Source organism: Heptranchias perlo, unplaced genomic scaffold (genome assembly GCF_035084215.1).
Source record: "Heptranchias perlo isolate sHepPer1 unplaced genomic scaffold, sHepPer1.hap1 HAP1_SCAFFOLD_328, whole genome shotgun sequence".
Taxonomy (NCBI): Eukaryota; Metazoa; Chordata; class Chondrichthyes; order Hexanchiformes; family Hexanchidae; genus Heptranchias; species Heptranchias perlo.
The window spans coordinates 266,366-288,499 of NW_027139340.1; the positions used below are offsets into that span (position 1 = coordinate 266,366).

The 22,134-nt window shown below is 52.0% G+C and overlaps 1 protein-coding gene across 2 annotated transcripts in view; it reads right to left on the minus strand.

The window, feature by feature from the left end:
- Nucleotides 1–19,968, minus strand: part of LOC137311332 (HEPACAM family member 2-like) — a 110,616-nt gene extending 90,648 nt beyond the window's left edge. Inside the window, exon 1 of one of the 2 annotated variants that reach the window (XM_067978610.1) lies at nt 19,816–19,968. In XM_067978610.1, the coding sequence (XP_067834711.1) occupies nt 19,816–19,867 (52 nt within the window). In that variant the 5' untranslated portion in view covers nt 19,868–19,968. The remainder of the gene's footprint in view (nt 1–19,815) is intronic. The other variant, XM_067978609.1, reaches the window with a different exon arrangement.
- Between the last annotated feature and the right edge of the window lie 2,166 nt (nt 19,969–22,134).

The window sequence follows — 22,134 nt, forward strand, 5'->3', positions numbered from 1 at the left end:
GTGTCTGTGAGAGGGAGTGGGGAGTTGGATGGGGTACAGTGTCTGTGAGAGGGAGTGGGGAGTTGGATGGGGTACAGTGTCTGTGAGAGGGTGGGGAGTTGGATGGGGTACAGTGTCTGTGAGAGGGGTTGGGGAGTTGGATGGGGTACAGTGTCTGTGAGAGGGTGGGGAGTTGGATGGGGTACAGTGTCTGTGAGAGGGGGTGGGGAGTTGGATGGGGTACAGTGTCTGTGAGAGGGTGGGGAGTTGGATGGGGTACAGTGTCGGTGTGAGAGGGAGTGGGGAGTTGGATGGGGTACAGTGTCTGTGAGAGGGGGTGGGGAGTTGGATGGGGTACAGTGTCAGTGTGAGAGGGAGTGGGGAGTTGGATGGGGTGCAGTGTCGGTGTGAGAGGGAGTGGGGAGTTGGATGGGGTACAGTGTCTGTGAGAGGGAGTGGGGAGTTGGATGGGGTACAGTGTCTGTGAGAGGGAGTGGGGAGTTGGATGGGGTCCAGTGTCGGTGTGAGAGGGAGTGGGGAGTTGGATGGGGTCCAGTGTCTGTGAGAGGGAGTGGGGAGTTGGATGGGGTGCAGTGTCAGTGTGAGAGGGTGGGGAGTTGGATGGGGTGCAGTGTCTGTGAGAGGGAGTGGGGAGTTGGATGGGGTACAGTGTCTGTGAGAGGGAGTGGGGAGTTGGATGGGGTGCAGTGTCTGTGAGAGGGAGTGGGGAGTTGGATGGGGTACAGTGTCTGTGAGAGGGAGTGGGGAGTTGGATGGGGTCCAGTGTCTGTGAGAGGGAGTGGGGAGTTGGATGGGGTCCAGTGTCTGTGAGAGGGAGTGGGGAGTTGGATGGGGTGCAGTGTCGGTGTGAGAGGGAGTGGGGAGTTGGATGGGGTACAGTGTCTGTGAGAGGGAGTGGGGAGTTGGATGGGGTACAGTGTCTGTGAGAGGGAGTGGGGAGTTGGATGTGGTACAGTGTCTGTGAGAGGGAGTGGGGAGTTGGATGGGGTACAGTGTCAGTGTGAGAGGGAGTGGGGAGTTGGATGGGGTACAGTGTCTGTGAGAGGGAGTGGGGAGTTGGATGGGGTACAGTGTCTGTGAGAGGGAGTGGGGAGTTGGATGGGGTACAGTGTCGGTGTGAGAGGGAGTGGGGAGTTGGATGGGGTCCAGTGTCTGTGAGAGGGAGTGGGGAGTTGGATGGGGTACAGTGTCTGTGTGAGAGGGTGGGGAGTTGGATGGGGTACAGTGTCTGTGAGAGGGTGGGGAGTTGGATGGGTTCCAGTGTCGGTGTGAGAGGGAGTGGGGAGTTGGATGGGGTCCAGTGTCAGTGTGAGAGGGAGTGGGGAGTTGGATGGGGTACAGTGTCTGTGAGAGGGAGTGGGGAGTTGGATGGGGTGCAGTGTCTGTGAGAGGGAGTGGGGAGTTGGATGGGGTACAGTGTCTGTGAGAGGGAGTGGGGAGTTGGATGGGGTGCAGTGTCTGTGAGAGGGAGTGGGGAGTTGGATGGGGTACAGTGTCGGTGTGAGTGGGAGTGGGGAGTTGGATGGGGTACAGTGTCTGTGAGAGGGAGTGGGGAGTTGGATGGGGTACAGTGTCTGTGAGAGGGAGTGGGGAGTTGGATGGGGTACAGTGTCTGTGAGAGGGGGTGGGGAGTTGGATGGGGTGCAGTGTCTGTGAGAGGGAGTGGGGAGTTGGATGGGGTACAGTGTCTGTGAGAGGGAGTGGGGAGTTGGATGGGGTACAGTGTCTGTGAGAGGGAGTGGGGAGTTGGATGGGGTACAGTGTCTGTGAGAGGGTGGGGAGTTGGATGGGGTACAGTGTCTGTGAGAGGGGTTGGGGAGTTGGATGGGGTACAGTGTCTGTGAGAGGGTGGGGAGTTGGATGGGGTACAGTGTCTGTGAGAGGGGGTGGGGAGTTGGATGGGGTACAGTGTCTGTGAGAGGGTGGGGAGTTGGATGGGGTACAGTGTCGGTGTGAGAGGGAGTGGGGAGTTGGATGGGGTACAGTGTCTGTGAGAGGGGGTGGGGAGTTGGATGGGGTACAGTGTCAGTGTGAGAGGGAGTGGGGAGTTGGATGGGGTGCAGTGTCGGTGTGAGAGGGAGTGGGGAGTTGGATGGGGTACAGTGTCTGTGAGAGGGAGTGGGGAGTTGGATGGGGTACAGTGTCTGTGAGAGGGAGTGGGGAGTTGGATGGGGTCCAGTGTCGGTGTGAGAGGGAGTGGGGAGTTGGATGGGGTCCAGTGTCTGTGAGAGGGAGTGGGGAGTTGGATGGGGTGCAGTGTCAGTGTGAGAGGGTGGGGAGTTGGATGGGGTGCAGTGTCTGTGAGAGGGAGTGGGGAGTTGGATGGGGTGCAGTGTCTGTGAGAGGGAGTGGGGAGTTGGATGGGGTACAGTGTCTGTGAGAGGGAGTGGGGAGTTGGATGGGGTCCAGTGTCTGTGAGAGGGAGTGTGGAGTTGGATGGGGTCCAGTGTCTGTGAGAGGGAGTGGGGAGTTGGATGGGGTGCAGTGTCGGTGTGAGAGGGAGTGGGGAGTTGGATGGGGTACAGTGTCTGTGAGAGGGAGTGGGGAGTTGGATGGGGTCCAGTGTCGGTGTGAGAGGGAGTGGGGAGTTGGATGGGGTCCAGTGTCTGTGAGAGGGAGTGGGGAGTTGGATGGGGTGCAGTGTCAGTGTGAGAGGGTGGGGAGTTGGATGGGGTACAGTGTCTGTGAGAGGGAGTGGGGAGTTGGATGGGGTGCAGTGTCTGTGAGAGGGAGTGGGGAGTTGGATGGGGTACAGTGTCTGTGAGAGGGAGTGGGGAGTTGGATGGGGTCCAGTGTCTGTGAGAGGGAGTGTGGAGTTGGATGGGGTCCAGTGTCTGTGAGAGGGAGTGGGGAGTTGGATGGGGTGCAGTGTCGGTGTGAGAGGGAGTGGGGAGTTGGATGGGGTACAGTGTCTGTGAGAGGGAGTGGGGAGTTGGATGGGGTACAGTGTCTGTGAGAGGGAGTGGGGAGTTGGATGTGGTACAGTGTCTGTGAGAGGGAGTGGGGAGTTGGATGGGGTACAGTGTCAGTGTGAGAGGGAGTGGGGAGTTGGATGGGGTACAGTGTCTGTGAGAGGGAGTGGGGAGTTGGATGGGGTACAGTGTCTGTGAGAGGGAGTGGGGAGTTGGATGGGGTACAGTGTCGGTGTGAGAGGGAGTGGGGAGTTGGATGGGGTCCAGTGTCTGTGAGAGGGAGTGGGGAGTTGGATGGGGTACAGTGTCTGTGTGAGAGGGTGGGGAGTTGGATGGGGTACAGTGTCTGTGAGAGGGTGGGGAGTTGGATGGGTTCCAGTGTCGGTGTGAGAGGGAGTGGGGAGTTGGATGGGGTCCAGTGTCAGTGTGAGAGGGAGTGGGGAGTTGGATGGGGTACAGTGTCTGTGAGAGGGAGTGGGGAGTTGGATGGGGTGCAGTGTCTGTGAGAGGGAGTGGGGAGTTGGATGGGGTACAGTGTCGGTGTGAGTGGGAGTGGGGAGTTGGATGGGGTCCAGTGTCTGTGAGAGGGAGTGGGGAGTTGGATGGGGTACAGTGTCAGTGTGAGAGGGAGTGGGGAGTTGGATGGGGTACAGTGTCAGTGTGAGAGGGAGTGGGGAGTTGGATGGGGTCCAGTGTCTGTGAGAGGGAGTGGGGAGTTGGATGGGGTACAGTGTCTGTGTGAGAGGGTGGGGAGTTGGATGGGGTGCAGTGTCTGTGAGAGGGAGTGGGGAGTTGGATGGGGTACAGTGTCTGTGAGAGGGTGGGGAGTTGGATGGGGTACAGTGTCTGTGAGAGGGTGGGGAGTTGGATGGGGTACAGTGTCTGTGAGAGGGTGGGGAGTTGGATGGGGTGCAGTGTCTGTGAGAGGGTGGGGAGTTGGATGGGGTACAGTGTGTGTGAGAGGGTGGGGAGTTGGATGGGGTACAGTGTCTGTGAGAGGGAGTGGGGAGTTGGATGGGGTACAGTGTCAGTGTGAGAGGGAGTGGGGAGTTGGATGGGGTACAGTGTCTGTGAGAGGGAGTGGGGAGTTGGATGGGGTACAGTGTGTGTGAGAGGGAGTGGGGAGTTGGATGGGGTGCAGTGTCGGTGTGAGAGGGAGTGGGGAGTTGGATGGGGTACAGTGTGTGTGAGAGGGAGTGGGGAGTTGGATGGGGTGCAGTGTCGGTGTGAGAGGGAGTGGGGAGTTGGATGGGGTCCAGTGTCTGTGAGAGGGAGTGGGGAGTTGGATGGGGTCCAGTGTCTGTGAGAGGGAGTGGGGAGTTGGATGGGGTACAGTGTCTGTGAGAGGGAGTGGGGAGTTGGATGGGGTCCAGTGTCTGTGAGAGGGAGTGGGGAGTTGGATGGGGTCCAGTGTCTGTGAGAGGGAGTGGGCAGTTGGATGGGGTGCAGTGATTTTGAGGTGATAGGATGTTGGATCGGGAAGAATCATAAAATCATAGAATCTTTATATCATAGAAACTTACGGCACAGGAAGAGGCCATTCGGCCAATCATGTCCGTGCCGGCTGAAAAAGAGTTATCCAGCTTAATCCCACTTTCCAGCACTTGGTCCGTAGCCCTGTAGGTTACAGCACTTGAAGTGCACATCCAGGTACTTTTTGAATGAGTTGAGGGTTTCTGCCTCTACCACCCTTTCAGACAGAGAGTTCCAGACCCCCACCACCCTCTGGGTAAAAAACTTTTCCTCTGCTCCCCTCTAATACTCCTACTAATTATTTTAAATCTATGCCCCCTGGTCACTGACCCCTCTGTTAAGGGAAATAGGTCCTCCCTATCCACTCTATCTAGTCCTGTCATAATTTTATACACTTCAATTAAATCTCAGCTCAGCCTCCTTTGTTCCACAGTAAACAACCCCAGCCTACCCAATCTTTTCATAGCTAAAATTCTCCAGCCCTGGCAACATCCTCGCAAATCTTCTCTGTACTCTCTCTAGTGCAATCACATCTTTCCTGTAATGTGGTGACCAGAACTGTATGCAGTACTCTATCTGTGGCCGAACCAATGTTTTATAAAGTTCTAGCATAACCTCCCTGCTCTTATATTCTATGCCTCGGCTAATAAAGGAAAGTATCCCTTATGCCTTTTTAACCACCTTATCTACCTGTCCTGCTATCTTCAGGGATCTGTGGACATGCACTCCAAGGTCTCTTTGTTCCTCTACACCTCTCAGTATCCTCCCATTTATTGTGTATTCCCTTGCCTTGTTTGCTCTCCCCAAATGCATTACCTCACACTTCTCCGGACCTGACCAGTCCATTGATATCTTCCTGCAGTCTACAGCTTTCCTCCTCACTATCAACCACACGGCCAATTTTTATATCATCTGTAAACTTCTTGATCATGCCCTCTACATTTAAGTCCAAATCATTAATATATACCACAAAAAGCAAGGGACCTCGTACTGAGCTTTGGGAACCCCACTGGAAACAGCCTTCCAGTCGCATAAACACCCGTCGACCATTACCCTTTGCTTCCTGCCACTGAGCCAATTTTGGATCCAATTTGCCACTTTCCCTTGGATCCCATGGGCTTTTACTTTTTTGACCAGTCTGCCATTTGGGACCTTGTCAAAAGCCTCGCTAAAATCCATGTAGACAACATCAAACACATTACCCTCATCGACCCTCCTTGTTACCTGCTCAAAAAATTCAATCAAGTTCGTCAGACACGACTTTCCCTTAACAAATCCATAACCGGAGACTTTCTAAATGACGATTTGTGCTGTCCCTCAGAATCGATTTCAATAATTTGCCCACCACTGAGGTTAGACTGACTGGCCTATAATTACTCGGTCGATCCCTTTCTCCCTTTTTAAACAACGGCACAACATTAGCAATCCTCCAATCCATCGGCACCACGCCTGTATCCAGTGAGGATTGGAAAATGATGATCAGAGCTTCCGCTATTTCCTTCCTTCCTTCTCTTAGCCTGGGATACATTTCATCGGGGCCTGGCGATTTATCTACTTTCAAAGATGCTAATCCCCTTAATACTTCCTCTCTCACTATGTTTGTCTGTGTGAGAGGTGAGGAGTTAGATGGGGTACAGTGTCTCTGTGAAAGGGTGGGGAGTGGGATGGGGTACAGTGTCTGTGAGAGGGTGGGGATTTGGATGGGGTACAATGTGTCTGTGAAAGGTGGGGAGTGGGATGGGGTACAATGTGTCTGTGAAAGGTGGGGTGTGGGATGGGGTACAATGTGTCTGTGTGAAAGGGGGGGAGTGGGATGGGGTACAGTGTGTCTGTGTGAAAGGGGGGGAGTGGGATGGGGTACAGTGTGTCTGTGTGAAAGGGGGGGAGTGGGATGGGGTACAGTGTGTCTGTGTGAAAGGGGGGGTGTGGGATGGGGTACAATGTGTCTGTGTGAAAGGGGGGGAGTGGGATGGGGTACAGTGTGTCTCTGTGAAAGGTGGGGTGTGGGATGGGGTACAGTGTGTCTGTGTGAAAGGGGGGGAGTGGGATGGGGTACAGTGTGTCTGTGAAAGGGGGGGAGTGGGATGGGGTACAGTGTGTCTGTGTGAAAGGGGGGGAGTGGGATGGAGTACAGTGTCTGTGTGAAAGGTGGGGTGTGGGATGGGGTACAGTGTGTCTGTGTGAAAGGGTGGGGAGTGGGATGGGGTACAGTGTGTCTGTGAAAGGGGGGGAGTGGGATGGGGTACAGTGTCTCTGTGAAAGGGGGGGAGTGGGATGGGGTACAGTGTGTCTGTGTGAAAGGTGGGGAGTGGGATGGGGTACAGTGTCTCTGTGAAAGGAGGGGAGTGGGATGGGGTACAGTGTCTCTGTGAAAGGGGGGGAGTGGGATGGGGTACAGTGTGTCTGTGTGAAAGGGGGGGAGTGGGATGGGGTACAGTGTCTCTGTGTGAAAGGTGGGGAGTGGGATGGGGTACAGTGTCTCTGTGAAAGATGGGGTGTGGGATGGGGTACAGTGTGTCTGTGTGAAAGGTGGGGAGTGGGATGGGGTACAGTGTCTCTGTGAAAGGGGGGGAGTGGGATGGGGTACAGTGTGTCTGTGTGAAAGGGTGGGGAGTGGGATGGGGTACAGTGTGTCTGTGTGAAAGGGTGGGGAGTGGGATGGGGTACAGTGTCTCTGTGAAAGGTGGGGTGTGGGATGGGGTACAGTGTGTCTGTGTGAAAGGGTGGGGAGTGGGATGGGGTACAGTGTGTCTGTGAAAGGGGGGGAGTGGGATGGGGTACAGTGTCTCTGTGAAAGGTGGGGAGTGGGATGGGGTACAGTGTCTCTGTGAAAGGTGGGGTGTGGGATGGGGTACAGTGTGTCTGTGTGAAAGGGTGGGGAGTGGGATGGGGTACAGTGTGTCTGTGAAAGGGGGGGAGTGGGATGGGGTACAGTGTCTCTGTGAAAGGTGGGGTGTGGGATGGGGTACAGTGTGTCTGTGTGAAAGGGTGGGGAGTGGGATGGGGTACAGTGTGTCTGTGAAAGGTGGGGTGTGGGATGGGGTACAGTGTGTCTGTGTGAAAGGGTGGGGAGTGGGATGGGGTACAGTGTGTCTGTGTGAAAGGGTGGGGAGTGGGATGGGGTACAGTGTCTCTGTGAAAGGTGGGGTGTGGGATGGGGTACAGTGTGTCTGTGTGAAAGGGTGGGGAGTGGGATGGGGTACAGTGTGTCTGTGAAAGGGGGGGAGTGGGATGGGGTACAGTGTCTCTGTGAAAGGGGGGGAGTGGGATGGGGTACAATGTGTCTGTGAAAGGTGGGGAGTGGGATGGGGTACAGTGTGTCTGTGTGAAAGGTGGGGAGTGGGATGGGGTACAGTGTCTCTGTGTGAGAGGGTGGGGAGTGGGATGGGGTACAGTGTGTCTGTGAAAGGGGGGGAGTGGGATGGGGTACAGTGTCTCTGTGAAAGGTGGGGAGTGGGATGGGGTACAATGTCTCTGTGAAAGGGGGGGAGTGGGATGGGGTACAGTGTGTCTGTGTGAAAGGTGGGGAGTGGGATGGGGTACAGTGTCTCTGTGAAAGGTGGGGAGTGGGATGGGGTACAGTGTCTCTGTGAAAGGTGGGGAGTGGGATGGGGTACAGTGTCTCTGTGAAAGGTGGGGAGTGGGATGGGGTACAATGTCTCTGTGAAAGGGGGGGAGTGGGATGGGGTACAGTGTGTCTGTGTGAAAGGTGGGGAGTGGGATGGGGTACAGTGTGTCTGTGAAAGGTGGGGAGTGGGATGGGGTACAGTGTGTCTGTGTGAAAGGTGGGGAGTGGGATGGGGTACAGTGTGTCTGTGTGAAAGGGGGGGAGTGGGATGGGGTACAGTGTGTCTGTGTGAAAGGGGGGGAGTGGGATGGGGTACAGTGTGTCTGTGAAAGGGGGGGAGTGGGATGGGGTACAGTGTCTCTGTGAAAGGTGGGGAGTGGGATGGGGTACAGTGTCTGTGTGAAAGGTGGGGAGTGGGATGGGGTACAGTGTCTCTGTGAAAGGGGGGGAGTGGGATGGGGTACAGTGTGTCTGTGAAAGGGGGGGAGTGGGATGGGGTACAGTGTCTCTGTGAAAGGTGGGGAGTGGGATGGGGTACAGTGTCTCTGTGAAAGGTGGGGAGTGGGATGGGGTACAGTGTGTCTGTGTGAAAGGTGGGGAGTGGGATGGGGTACAGTGTGTCTGTGAAAGGGGGGGAGTGGGATGGGGTACAGTGTGTCTGTGTGAAAGGTGGGGAGTGGGATGGGGTACAGTGTGTCTGTGAAAGGGGGGGAGTGGGATGGGGTACAGTGTGTCTGTGTGAAAGGTGGGGAGTGGGATGGGGTACAGTGTCTCTGTGAAAGGGGGGGAGTGGGATGGGGTACAGTGTGTCTGTGTGAAAGGTGGGGAGTGGGATGGGGTACAGTGTCTCTGTGAAAGGTGGGGAGTGGGATGGGGTACAGTGTCTCTGTGAAAGGTGGGGAGTGGGATGGGGTACAGTGTCTCTGTGAAAGGTGGGGTGTGGGATGGGGTACAGTGTGTCTGTGAAAGGGGGGGAGTGGGATGGGGTACAGTGTCTCTGTGAAAGGTGGGGAGTGGGATGGGGTACAGTGTCTCTGTGAAAGGTGGGGAGTGGGATGGGGTACAGTGTCTCTGTGAAAGGTGGGGAGTGGGATGGGGTACAGTGTCTCTGTGAAAGGGGGGGAGTGGGATGGGGTACAGTGTGTCTGTGTGAAAGGGGGGGAGTGGGATGGGGTACAGTGTGTCTGTGAAAGGGGGGGAGTGGGATGGGGTACAGTGTCTCTGTGAAAGGTGGGGAGTGGGATGGGGTACAGTGTGTCTGTGTGAAAGGTGGGGAGTGGGATGGGGTACAGTGTCTCTGTGAAAGGGGGGGAGTGGGATGGGGTACAGTATCTCTTTGAAAGGTGGGGAGTGGGATGGGGTACAGTGTCTCTGTGAAAGGGGGGGAGTGGGATGGGGTACAGTGTCTCTGTGAAAGGGGGGGAGTGGGATGGGGTACAGTGTCTCTTTGAAAGGTGGGGAGTGGGATGGGGTACAGTGTCTCTTTGAAAGGTGGGGAGTGAGATGGGGTACAGTGTGTCTGTGTGAAAGGTGGGGAGTGGGATGGGGTACAGTGTCTCTGTGTGAAAGGGGGGGAGTGGGATGGGGTACAGTGTGTCTGTGAAAGGGGGGGAGTGGGATGGGGTACAGTATCTCTTTGAAAGGTGGGGAGTGGGATGGGGTACAGTGTGTCTGTGTGAAAGGTGGGGAGTGGGATGGGGTACAGTGTCTCTGTGAAAGGGGGGGAGTGGGATGGGGTACAGTGTCTCTTTGAAAGGTGGGGAGTGGGATGGGGTACAGTGTCTCTTTGAAAGGTGGGGAGTGGGATGGGGTACAGTGTCTCTGTGAAAGGGGGGGAGTGGGATGGGGTACAGTGTCTCTTTGAAAGGTGGGGAGTGGGATGGGGTACAGTGTCTCTTTGAAAGGTGGGGAGTGGGATGGGGTACAGTGTCTCTGTGAAAGGGGGGGAGTGGGATGGGGTACAGTGTCTCTTTGAAAGGTGGGGAGTGGGATGGGGTACAGTGTCTCTTTGAAAGGTGGGGAGTGGGATGGGGTACAGTGTCTCTGTGAAAGGTGGGGAGTGGGATGGGGTACAGTGTGTCTGTGTGAAAGGGGGGGAGTGGGATGGGGTACAGTGTCTCTGTGAAAGGTGGGGAGTGGGATGGGGTACAGTGTGTCTGTGTGAAAGGTGGGGAGTGGGATGGGGTACAGTGTGTCTGTGAAAGGGGGGGAGTGGGATGGGGTACAGTGTGTCTGTGAAAGGTGGGGAGTGGGATGGGGTACAGTGTGTCTGTGAAAGGGGGGGAGTGGGATGGGGTACAGTGTGTCTCTGTGAAAGGTGGGGAGTGGGATGGGGTACAGTGTGTCTGTGTGAAAGGGGGGGAGTGGGATGGGGTACAGTGTCTCTGTGAAAGGTGGGGAGTGGGATGGGGTACAGTGTCTCTGAAAGGTGGGGAGTGGGATGGGGTACAGTGTCTCTGTGAAAGGGTGGGGAGTTGGACGGAGTATAGTGTCTGTGAGAGGGTGGGTAATTGGATGGGGTACGGTGTCTGCGAGAAAGCGTGGGGAGTTGGGTGGCGTGCAGTATGTGTGAAAGGGGGGGGAGTTGTATGAGCTACTGTGTCTGTGTGAACGGGTGGGGATTAGATGTGGTACAGTTTGCGTGTGTGAAAGAGTTGGGAGTTGGATGGGGTGCAGTGTCTGTGTGAGGGAGTGGGGAGTTGGATGGGGTGCAGTGTCTGTGTGAGGGAGTGGGGAGTTGGATGGGGTGCAGTGTCTGTGTGAGGGAGTGGGGAGTTGGATGGGGTACAGTGTCTGTGTGAGGGAGTGGGGAGTTGGATGGGGTACAGTGTCTGTGTGAGGGAGTGGGGAGTTGGATGGGGTGCAGTGTCTGTGTGAGGGAGTGGGGAGTTGGATGGGGTACAGTGTCTGTGAGAGGGAGTGGGGAGTTGGATGGGGTACAGTGTCTGTGAGAGGGAGTGGGGAGTTGGATGGGGTGCAGTGTCTGTGTGAGGGAGTGGGGAGTTGGATGGGGTGCAGTGTCTGTGTGAGGGAGTGGGGAGTTGGATGGGGTGCAGTGTCTGTGTGAGGGAGTGGGGAGTTGGATGGGGTGCAGTGTCTGTGTGAGGGAGTGGGGAGTTGGATGGGGTGCAGTGTCTGTGTGAGGGAGTGGGGAGTTGGATGGGGTGCAGTGTCTGTGTGAGGGAGTGGGGAGTTGGATGGGGTGCAGTGTCTGTGTGAGGGAGTGGGGAGTTGGATGGGGTGCAGTGTCTGTGTGAGGGAGTGGGGAGTTGGATGGGGTGCAGTGTCTGTGTGAGGGAGTGGGGAGTTGGATGGGGTACAGTGTCTGTGAGAGGGTGGGGAGTTGGATGGGGTGCAGTGTCTGTGTGAGGGAGTGGGGAGTTGGATGGGGTGCAGTGTCAGTGTGAGGGAGTGTGGAGTTGGATGGGGTGCAGTGTCTGTGTGTAAGGTGGGGAGTTGGATGGGGTGCAGTGTCTATATGTGAGAGTGTGGGGAATAGGATGGGGTTCAGTGTTTGTGTTGAAAGGGTGGGAATTTGATGGGGTACAGTATCACTGTGAAAGTGCAGGGAGTTGGATGGGGATTAGAAATAGGGGCAGGAGTAGGCCATACGGCCCTTCTAGCCTGCTCCGCCGTTCAATCAGATCATGTCTGATCTTGCACCTCTCCTCCACTTTCCCGCTCGATCCCGATATCCCTTGATTCCCTTAGTGTCCAAAAATCTATCGATCTCAGTCTTGAATATACTCAATGACTGAGCATCCACAGTCCTCTGGGATAGAGAATTCCAAAGATTCACAACCCTCTGAGTGAAGAAATCAACCCTCATCTCGGTCCTAATCGCCTTATCCTGAGACTATGCCCCCTAGTTCTAGACTCTCCAACCAGGGGAAACAGCCTCTCAGCATCTACCCTGTCAAACCTTCTAAGAATTGAATATGTTTCAATGAGACCATCTCTCATTATTCTAAAGGCCAGAGAATATAGGCCCATTCTACTCAATCTCTCCTCATAGGACAGCTCTCTCATCCCAAGAATCAATCTAGTGAACCTTCGTTGCACCCCCTCTAAGGCAAGTATATCCTTCCTTAGATAAGGAGACCAAATCTGTATCCAGTTCTCGAGGTGTGGTCTCACCAGAGCCCTATATAATTGCAGCAAGACCTCCTGGAGTTTAGAAGAATGAGAGGTGATCTCGTTGAAACATATAAGATTCTGAGGGGGCTTGAGAGCCTGTTTCCGCTGACTGGAGGGTCTAGAGCTATGGGGCATAGTCTCAGGATCAGGGGTCGACCATTTAAGACTGAGATGAGGAGGAATCTCTTCACTCAGAGAGTTGTGAATCTTTGGAATTCTTTACCCCAGAGGGCTGTGGTTGCTGAGGTGTTGAGTATATTCAAGACTGAGATCGGTAGATTTTTGGACTCTAAGAGAATCAAAAGATATAGGGATTGGGCGGGAAAGTGGAGTTGAGGTCGAAGATCAGCCATGAATTTATTGAATGGCGGAGCAGGCACGAGGGGCCGAATGGCCTATTCCTGCTCCTATTTCTTATGTTTCTTACTCTTACACTCCAGCCCCCTTGCAATAAAGGCCAACACACCATTTGCCTTCCTAATTGCTTGCTGCACCTGCATGTTAACTTTCTATGATTCGTGTACAAGGACACTCAAATCCCTCTGACTACCAACATTTCTTAGTCTCTCACTTCTAAAAAATATTCTGCTTTTATATTCTTCGTACCAAAGTGGATATTTTCACATTTCTCCACATTATACTCCATCGGCCACCTTCTCGTCCACTCACTTAACCTGTCTGTATCCTTTTTCAGACTCTTTGTGTCCTCCTCACAGCTTACTTTACCACCTAGCTTTGTATCATCAGCAAACTTGGATACATTACACTCGGTCCCCTCATCTTAGTCATTAATATAGATTGTAAATAGCTGAGGCCCAAGCACTGATCCTCGTGGCACCCCACTAGTTACAACCTGCCAACCTGAAAATTACCCGTTTATCCCTACTCTCTGTTTTCTGTCCGTTAACCAATCCTCAATCCATGCTAATATATTACCCCCAACCCCAGGAGCCCTAATCGTGTGTAACAACCTGTTGACCAGGGGCTGCAAAAACTACTGAGTTTATTCCAAATTGCTAACACTCAGGCAAAAGTAGCTTTTGAACTGAAGTGACCTGGAGTTTAGTCACTGGTCTGAGCTGGCCGGAACCGGTTTGAATTAGTTACGCTTCTAAGAGACAAAGGGGATGTAATGAGACACCAGTCCTTATTTAGAAAAGTAGTAATGAGGTGATGCTACCTAACCCCTTGGAACAGAGCCAATCAGGGGATGACACCGACCACTCGAGAAAATCTAAGCCAACAGGAGAAAGACAACACAACTCGAAGAGATAAGACTTGGAATAAGAATGAAGAATTGCAGGCTCGGTGCCAGTGCGAGACTCCGGAGACTAACCATCGCGTAAGTGGAAGACCCTACGTCAGGGACGTGGAGACAACATCAAGAGAGAGAGAACGGAACACCTGGCCAGCGTCAGCTCCCCTTTCCGGGTAATATAATATCCTTTCTACTCTGTGACCACTCAGGGAGTGTCAGAGAGACCTAGTGGGTGCGCGTTTAAATCCTAGTTTGGGTATTAAACTGTATAACCTGCTGTAAACTGCATGCCTATATCTAACCAGACATATAAGCTATATGTACATAATCTAACAACGTTAATAAAGTGAATTGAGAATTAATAGAGAATTGACTCTTCTCCTCTTTGTACTAAGCCAATAAATGTAACCGGTGACCTCCGGTCAACAAACCTCTTGTGTGGCACCTTATCAAATGCCTTTTGAAAATCCAAATATACTACATCCACTGGTTCCCCTTTATCTACCCTGCTAGTTACACCCTTAAAAAACTCCAGTAGTTTTATAAAACATGATTTCCCTTTCATAAAACCATGTTGACTCTCCCTAATCATATTATGATTTTCTAAGTGCCCTGTTACCACGTCCTTAATAATGGATTCCAGCATTTTCCCAATGACTGATGTCAGGCTAACTGGCCTGCAGTTCCCTGTTTTCTCTCTTCCCTCCTTTCTTGAATAGCGGGGTTACATTTGCTACCTTCCAATCCACTAGGACCGTTCTAGAATCTAGGGAATTCTGGACGATCACAACCAATGCATCCACTATCTCTGCAGCCACCTCTTTTAGAACCCTAGGATGTAGGTCATCAGGTCCAGGGGATTTGTTGGCTTTTAGTCCCATTAATTTCTCCAGTACTTTTTCTTTACTAATCTTAATTACTTTAAGTTCCTCACTCTTATTAGACTCTTGGTTCCCCATTATTTTTGTGTCTTCTACTGTGAAGATAGATACAAAATATTTGTTTAACGTCTCTGCCATTTCCTTATTCCCCATTATAATTTCTCCTGTCTCAGCCTCTAAGGGACCCACATGCACTTTCACTAATCTCTTCCTTTTTACACACTTGTAGAAGCTCTTACAATCTGTTTTTATATTTCTTCCTCGTTTACTCTAATATTCAATTTTAAGAACATCAGAAATAGGAGCAGGAGTAGGCCATTCGGCCCCTCGAGCCTGCTCCGCCATTCAATAAGATCATGGCTGATCTTCGACCTCAACTCCACTTTCCTGCCTTAGCCCCATATCCCTCGATTCCTCGAGTGTGCAAAAATCTATCGATCTCAGCCTTGAATATACTCAACAACTGAGCATCCACAGCCCTCTGGGGTAGAGAATTCCAAAGATTCTCAACCCTCTGAGTGAAGAAATTTTTCCTCATCTCGTTCCTAAATGGCCGACCCCTTATCCTGAGACTATGCCCCCTAGTTCTAGACTCCCCAGCAAAGGGAAACCACCTCTCACCATCTACCCTGTCAAGGCCTCTAAGAATTTTATATGTTTTAATGAGATCACCTCTCATTCTTCTAAATTCCACAGAGTATAGGCTCATTTTACTCAATCTCTTCCCAAAGGACAACCCTCTCATCCCAGGAATCAATCCAGTGAACCTTTGTTGCACTCCCCCTTTATCAATTTCTTTGTCATTCATTGCTGATTTCTAAAACCCACGCAATCCTCAGGCATGCTATTCTTTTTGGCAACATTGCAAGCCTCTTCTTAACATAGAAAATAGGAGCAGGAATAGGCCATTCGGCCGGTCGAGCCTGCTCCGCCATTCAATATGACCATGGCTGATCCTCTATCTCAATACCATATTCCCGCTCTCTCCCCATACCCCTTGATGCCTTTTGTGTTTTAATTTAACACCATCCCTAACTTCTCTAGTTAACCACGGTTGGATCACTTTTCCCATGGAGCTTTTATTCCTCAACGGAATGTATATTCGTTGAGAATTATGAATTATTTCTTTAAATGTTCACCATTGCTTATCGACCATCATATCTTTACATCTAATTTCCCAATCTACCGTAGCTACCTCGCCCCTCATACCTCCGTAATTGGCTTTGTTTAAATTTAAAACCCTGGTTTTGGACTTAACTACATCACTCTCAAATTCAATATGAAATTCTATCATATGATGATCACTCTGCCCTAGAGGATCCTTAACTATAAGATTACTAATTAACTAATTAACCCTGTCTCATTACACATTACTAGATCTAAAATAGCCTGTTCCCTAGTTGGTTCCTCAACATATTGATCTCGAAAACTGTCTCAAATGCATTCCATGAACTTGTCCTCCAAACTACTTTTGCCAATTTGGTTTGCCCATGATTATTGCATTACCCTTGTTACATGCTACTTCAATTTCCTGATTTATACGTTGTCCAACATTATAACTACTGTTAAGGGGCCTATAAACTACTCCCACCAGTGTTTTCTGCTCCTTGTTATTTCTTAGCTCCACCCATACTGATTGTACATCCTGATTTTCTGAGCTAAGATCCATTCTCACTAATCCTATCCTTGTGTCTGTGTGAAAAGGTGGAGAGTTGGATGGGGTACAGTGTCCCTGTGAAAGGGTGGGGAGTTGGATGGGGTACAGTGTCCCTGTGAAAGGGTGGGGAGTTGGATGGGGTACAGTGTCCCTGTGAAAGGGTGGGGAGTTGGATGGGGTACAGTGTCCCTGTGAAAGGGTGGGGAGTTGGATGGGGTACAGTGTCCCTGTGAAAGGGTGGGGAGTTGGATGGGGTACAGTGTCCCTGTGAAAGGGTGGAGAGTTGGATGGGGTACAGTGTCCCTGTGAAAGGGTGGGGAGTTGGATGGGGTACAGTGTCCCTGTGAAAGGGTGGGGAGTTGGATGGGGTACAGTGTCCCTGTGAAAGGGTGGGGAGTTGGATGGGGTACAGTGTCCCTGTGAAAGGGTGGGGAGTTGGATGGGGTACAGTGTCCCTGTGAAAGGGTGGGGAGTTGGATGGGGTACAGTGTCCCTGTGAAAGGGTGGGGAGTTGGATGGGGTACAGTGTCCCTGTGAAAGGGTGGGGAGTTGGATGGGGTACAGTGTCCCTGTGAAAGGGTGGGGAGTTGGATGTGGAGTTGTGGCCAGAACGTCTATAATTTCCACCCTTACTTCCCTCATTATCCTAGGATGCATCCCATCCAAGCCGAGTGACTTTTCTACTTTGAGCACTGCCAACCTTTTAAGTACCTCCACTTTATCTATTTTTATCTTATCCAAAATCGCTACTACCTCCTCCTTTACTGCTACATTGACAGCATCCTCTTCTCTAGTGAAGACCGATGTGAAGTAGCTCAGTACCTCAGCCATGCCCTCTGCCTCCACAAGAAGATATTTTTTGTCTCTAATCAGCCCCACCCTTCCTTTGAATATCCTTTAACTATTTATATGTTTATAAAATACTTTTGGATTCTCTTTTATGTTGGCCACTAATCTATTCTCTTACTCTCTCTTTGCCCCTCTTATTCTCTTTTTTAGATCTCCTCTGTACGTTCTGTATTCAGCCTGGTTCTCTACTGTATTATGAACCTTACATTCATCATAAACCTTGTTTTTCTGTTTCATTTTAATCTCTATATCTTTAGTCACCCAGGGAGCTCTAGCTTTGGATGCCTTTCCTTTCCCCCTCGTAGGGATGTGTCTACTCTGTACCCGAACCATCTCCTCCTTGAAGGCCTCCCATTGTTCAATTAATGTTTTGCCGACCAATTTTTGATTCCAATCCACATGGGCAAGAGCCCTTTTTAACTCACTGAAATTTGCCCTCCTCCAGTTAAGAATTCTCGCATTTGATTGTACCTTGTCCTTTTCCATCACTATTCTAAACCTAATGATATTATGATCACTGTTCCCCAAATGCTCCCCCACTGAAACATGCTCCACCTGCCCCACTTCATTCCCCATAACTAGATCAAGCACTGTTTCCTTCCTGGTTGGCCTGGAAACACACAGTTCCAGAAAGTTCTCGTGTACACATTTCAGGAATTCCTCCTCCTCTTTGCCCTTTACACTGTTACTGTCCCAGTCTACATTGGGATAATTGAAGTCCCCCGTTTTCACTACTCTATAGTTTTTTGCATCTTTCTGTAATTAGCCTGCAAATGTTCTCCTCTATCTCCTTCCCACTATTTGGTGGCCTATAGTTTACAACCAGTAGTGTAATAGCTCCTCTATTGTTCCTTAATTCTAACCAAATAGATTCTATCTTTGACCCCTCAACTACATCATCCCTTTCCAGTGCTATAATAGTTTCTTTGATCAATACTGTCACATCCGATCCTTTCTTTCCTTCCCTATCTTTCCTGAATATCTTGTAGCCAGGAATATTAAGTACCCAATCCTCCCCTTCTTTGAGCCAGGTCTCTGTTATTGCCTCTATATCATAGTCTCATGTGGTGACTCGAGCCTGCAGCTCACTAACCTTATTTAACACGCTACGTGCATTTACACACATGGACTCCAATCTCATCTTAGATTGCCTCACATTTGCCCCTAGTCTGATCCCTCTTATTTCTGGACTATTCTTTACTATAGTGCTATTTGCCCCTCCCAATCCTCTGTGCAGCTTGTTTCTCCTCTCTAATGTTTCATCCTGGTGCCCATCCCAAATTAGTTTAAACCCTCCCCCACAGTTCTAGTTAACCTCCCTGCAAGGACATTGGTCCCACCTCTGTTGAGGTGCAAACCGTCCATCTTGAACAGGTCCCTCCTGCCCAAGAACTGGTCCCAATGCTCAGGAATCTGATGCCCTCCCTCCTGCACCATTGCTCCAGCCACGCATTAACCTGTCTTATCCTACTATTCCTTTACTCACTAGTAAGTGGCACTGGGAGTAATCCAGAGATTACTACCTTTCAGGTCCTGCTTTTTAACTTCCTCCCTAGCTCCTGAAACTCTGACTGCAGGACCTCAACCCTTTTCTTTCCTATGTCATTGGTTCCCACATGGACCACGACTTCTGGCTGTTCCCCTTTCCCCCTTAAAATGTTCTGCACCCTCTTAGTGATATTCTTTACCCTGGCGACATGCCATGCGAGACCCACATCAGCGTTGCAGACACGCCTGTCTATCTCCCTGACTATTGAATCCTCATAACAACTGCATTTCTTTTGCCCCCCTGTGCAGCCGAGTCTCCCACAATGCCATGGATTTGCTCCTGACTGCACTTCCCTGCAGTGTCAACACCCTCACTGGTATTCAACACTGAATATCAGTTTGTGAGTGCCACACTCCCAGGAAACTCCTGCCTGTTACTCCTAGTCTGTCTGGTGGTCACCCACTCCCTCTCCACCTGAACTCTCAGTAGCTGTGGGGTGACCACCTTCTGAAACTTACTATCCACAAAACTCTCAGCTTCCTGCATGCGCTGTAGTGATGCCAGCTTCCCCTGAGCTCAAGCTCGAGCAGTTGGCGGCACTTCCTGCACATGTGGTTCTCCAAAACACACAAATTCCCACATGGCACAGAATGTGTATGCGATAGGCCCCAGCTGTCCCACCATGTTATCATGAGCAACATGAGTGGTGAGGATCTGGAATGCACTGCCCGAGGGGGTGGTGGAGGCAGATTCAATCATGGCCTTCAAAGAGGAATTGCACAAGTACTTGAAAGGAAAACATTTGCAGAACTAAGGGGAAAGGGCGGGGGAGTGAGACTAGCTGGATTGCTCTTGTATAGAGCTGGCATAGACTCGATGGGCCAAATGGCCTCCTTCCTGCTGTACCGAGAAGAAAGAAGAAAAAAAGTCAAAGACACCACCAGAATGTAATTTGAATGAATGCCGTGAGTCTGGTCAGAGGGCAGCTGCCAAGGACTCAACAATGTCAGGTATTGATACAGCTCCAATAGGACATAGTGGGGGGTGATTTTAAACCCCAAGAACGGGTGGGTTGGGGGCGGGTGGGATTTGAAAATAGTTGTTTTTTTGGGTCTCAACTGCAAAATTTTCGGACTTTGCATTCCCAGTGGGAAGCCTGTAATTTCACGCGCCCAAGTTAAACTTGGAAATAAAGCTGGGTTGCGGTCGTGACCCAAAAATCAACTATTTTCAACTCCCACCCGCCCCCAACCCACCCGTTCTTGGGGGTTAAAATCACCTCCAGCGTTTCTGTGTATAGGAATGGATGGGGATTAAAGGTTTCTGCTGTTAGTTGCTGTCAATCCAAGTAGTCTATTAAACTGGCAGCAACAGGCTACAGACTCTTCCAGTCTATCTGGGAAGAAAGACAAAACTGGCCCGGGAGGCTGCCTAGTTGGAATTAAAAGCTGCATTCGGTCGTGTACAAGAATCAAGAGCAGCTGCCTATTTCCCAGGCTCTTTACTGTCCAGAATGTTGTAGGAGACGGTGTAAACTCCTTCCCAATGCCAATAATTCTTAAAAATCGAGCATATGTGAAAGCTACTTTACCTGTAAATGTTTGCAAAATCTGCAGCATTGCAGCAATCAGCAGAAGTTTCATGTCTTCTGTTCCAGCACTCGCCTCCTGAAATAACAAGTCAGTAAATAATATCAGAGCAAGCCCGTCACGTGAATAGCAAAGGAAACAGTTGTGGCGACTGTTTAGGAAGGAGGTTATGTGTGTGCAGGGTGTGTGTGTCCAAGGTCTCTCTCTCTCCTCTCTCTCTCCCCTCTCCCTCTTTTTCTCAATGTTTGTCTCTCTCCCCCTCTATCTATCTTTGTCTCTGTCGCTCTCTGTCTCTCTCTCTCCCCCTCTGTCTCTCTCTCTCTCCCCCTCTGTCTCTCTCTCTCTCCCCCTCTGTCTCTCTCTCTGTCTCCTCCTCTGTCTGTCTCTCTCTCTCTCTCCTCTGTCTCTCTCTCTCCCCCTCTCTCTCTCTCTCTCTCCCCCTCTGTCTCTCTCTCTCTCTCCTCTGTCTCTCTCTCTCCCCCTCTGTCTCTCTCTCTCTCCCCCTCTGTCTCTCTCTCTCTCCCCCTCTGTCTCTCTCTCTCTCCCCCTCTGTCTCTCTCTCTCTCCCCCTCTGTCTCTCTCTCTCTCCCCCTCTGTCTCTCTCTCTCCCCCTCTGTCTCTCTCTCTCTCCCCCTCTGTCTCTCTCTCTCTCCCCCTCTGTCTCTCTCTCTCTCCCCCTCTGTCTCTCTCTCTCTCTCCCCCTCTGTCTCTCTCTCTCTCCCCCTCTGTCTCTCTCTCTCTCCCCCTCTGTCTCTCTCTCTCTCCCCCTCTGTCTCTCTCTCTGTCTCCTCCTCTGTCTGTCTCTCTCTCTCTCTCCCCCTCTGTCTCTCTCTCTCTCTCCTCTGTCTCTTTCTCTCTCCCCTCTTTTTTTCTCTCTCCCCATCTGTCTCTCTCTCTCTCTCTCTCCCCCTCTGTCTCTCTCTCTCTCCCCCTCTGTCTCTCTCTCTCCCCCTCTGTCTCTCTCTCTCACTCCTCCTCTGTCTGTCTCTCTCTCTCTCTCTCCCCCTCTGTCTGTCTGTCTTTCTCTCCCCTCTGCCTCTCCACCTACCTCTCCTCCGCCTGTCCCTCTTTCTTTCTCACCCAACCTCTGTCTCTCCCCCCTGCCCTGACCCTTTCCCCACTCCTGTCTCTCCCCTGCCTCTCTCCCCCCATGTCTATCACCCTCCTCCTCTATATTTCACCCTTTCCCCTCTCCCTCGTCTCCTGCTTCTGTCTCTCTCTGCCCCCTTCCGTCTCCGGACTCTGTCTCTATCTGCCCCCTCTATCTTCCGCCTCTGTCTCTCTCTGCCCCCTCTCCCTCCTTTCTCTGTCCCTCCCTGCCCCCTCTCCCTCCTGTCTCTGTCTCTCTCTGCCCTCTCTCCCTCCTGTCTCTGTCTCTCTCTGCCCCTCTCCCTCCTGTCTCTGTCTTTCTCTGGCCCCTCTCCCTCCTTTCTCCCCTGCCCCCTCTCCCTCCTGTCTCTGTCTCTCCCTGCCCCCTCTCCCTCCTGAGTCAGTCTCTCTCTGCCATTTTCCCTCCTGTCTCTGTCTCTCTCTGCCCCCACTCCCTCCTGTCTCTGTCTCTCTCTTCCCCCTCTCCCTCCTGTATGTGTGTCTCTCTCTGCCCCCTCTCCCTCCTGTCTCTCTCTCTTTCTCTGTGCCCCCTTTCCCTCCTGTCTGTCACTCTCTCTGCCCCCTCTCCCTCCTGTCTGTCTCTCTCTGGCCCCTCTCCCTCATGTTCTCTCTCTCTCTCTCTGCCCCTCTCCCTCCAATATCTGTCTCTCTCTGGCCCCTCTCCCTCATGTTCTCTCTCTCTCTCTCTGCCCCCCTCCCTCCTGTCTCTAGATCGCTTTCGCTCTGACCCCTCTCCTTCCTGACTCTATCTCTCTCTGCCCCCTCTCCCTCATTTCTCTGTCTCTCTCTGCCCCCCTCCCCCCTGCCTCTGTCTCTCTCCGCCCCCACTCCCTCCTGTCTATGTCTCTCTCTGTCCCCACTCCCTCCTGTCTCTCTCTATCTCTGCCCCCTCTCCCTCCTGGCCCTCTCTCTCTCTGTGCCCCATTTCCCTCCTGTATCTCACTCTCTCTGCCCCTCTCCCTCAGACCTCTGTCTCTGTCTCTCCCTGCCCCCTCTCCATCCTTTCTCTGTCTCTCTCTGCCCCCTCTCCCTCCTGAGTCTCTCCCTTTCTGTCTCCTCTACCTTCTGTCTCTGTCTCTCTCTGCCCCCTCTATCTCCAGTCTCTGTCTCTCTCTGCCCCCCTCCCTCCTGTCTCTAGATCTCTCTCACTCTGACCCCTCTCCTTCCTGTTTCTACCTCTCTCTGCCCACTCTCCCTCCAGTCTCTGTCTC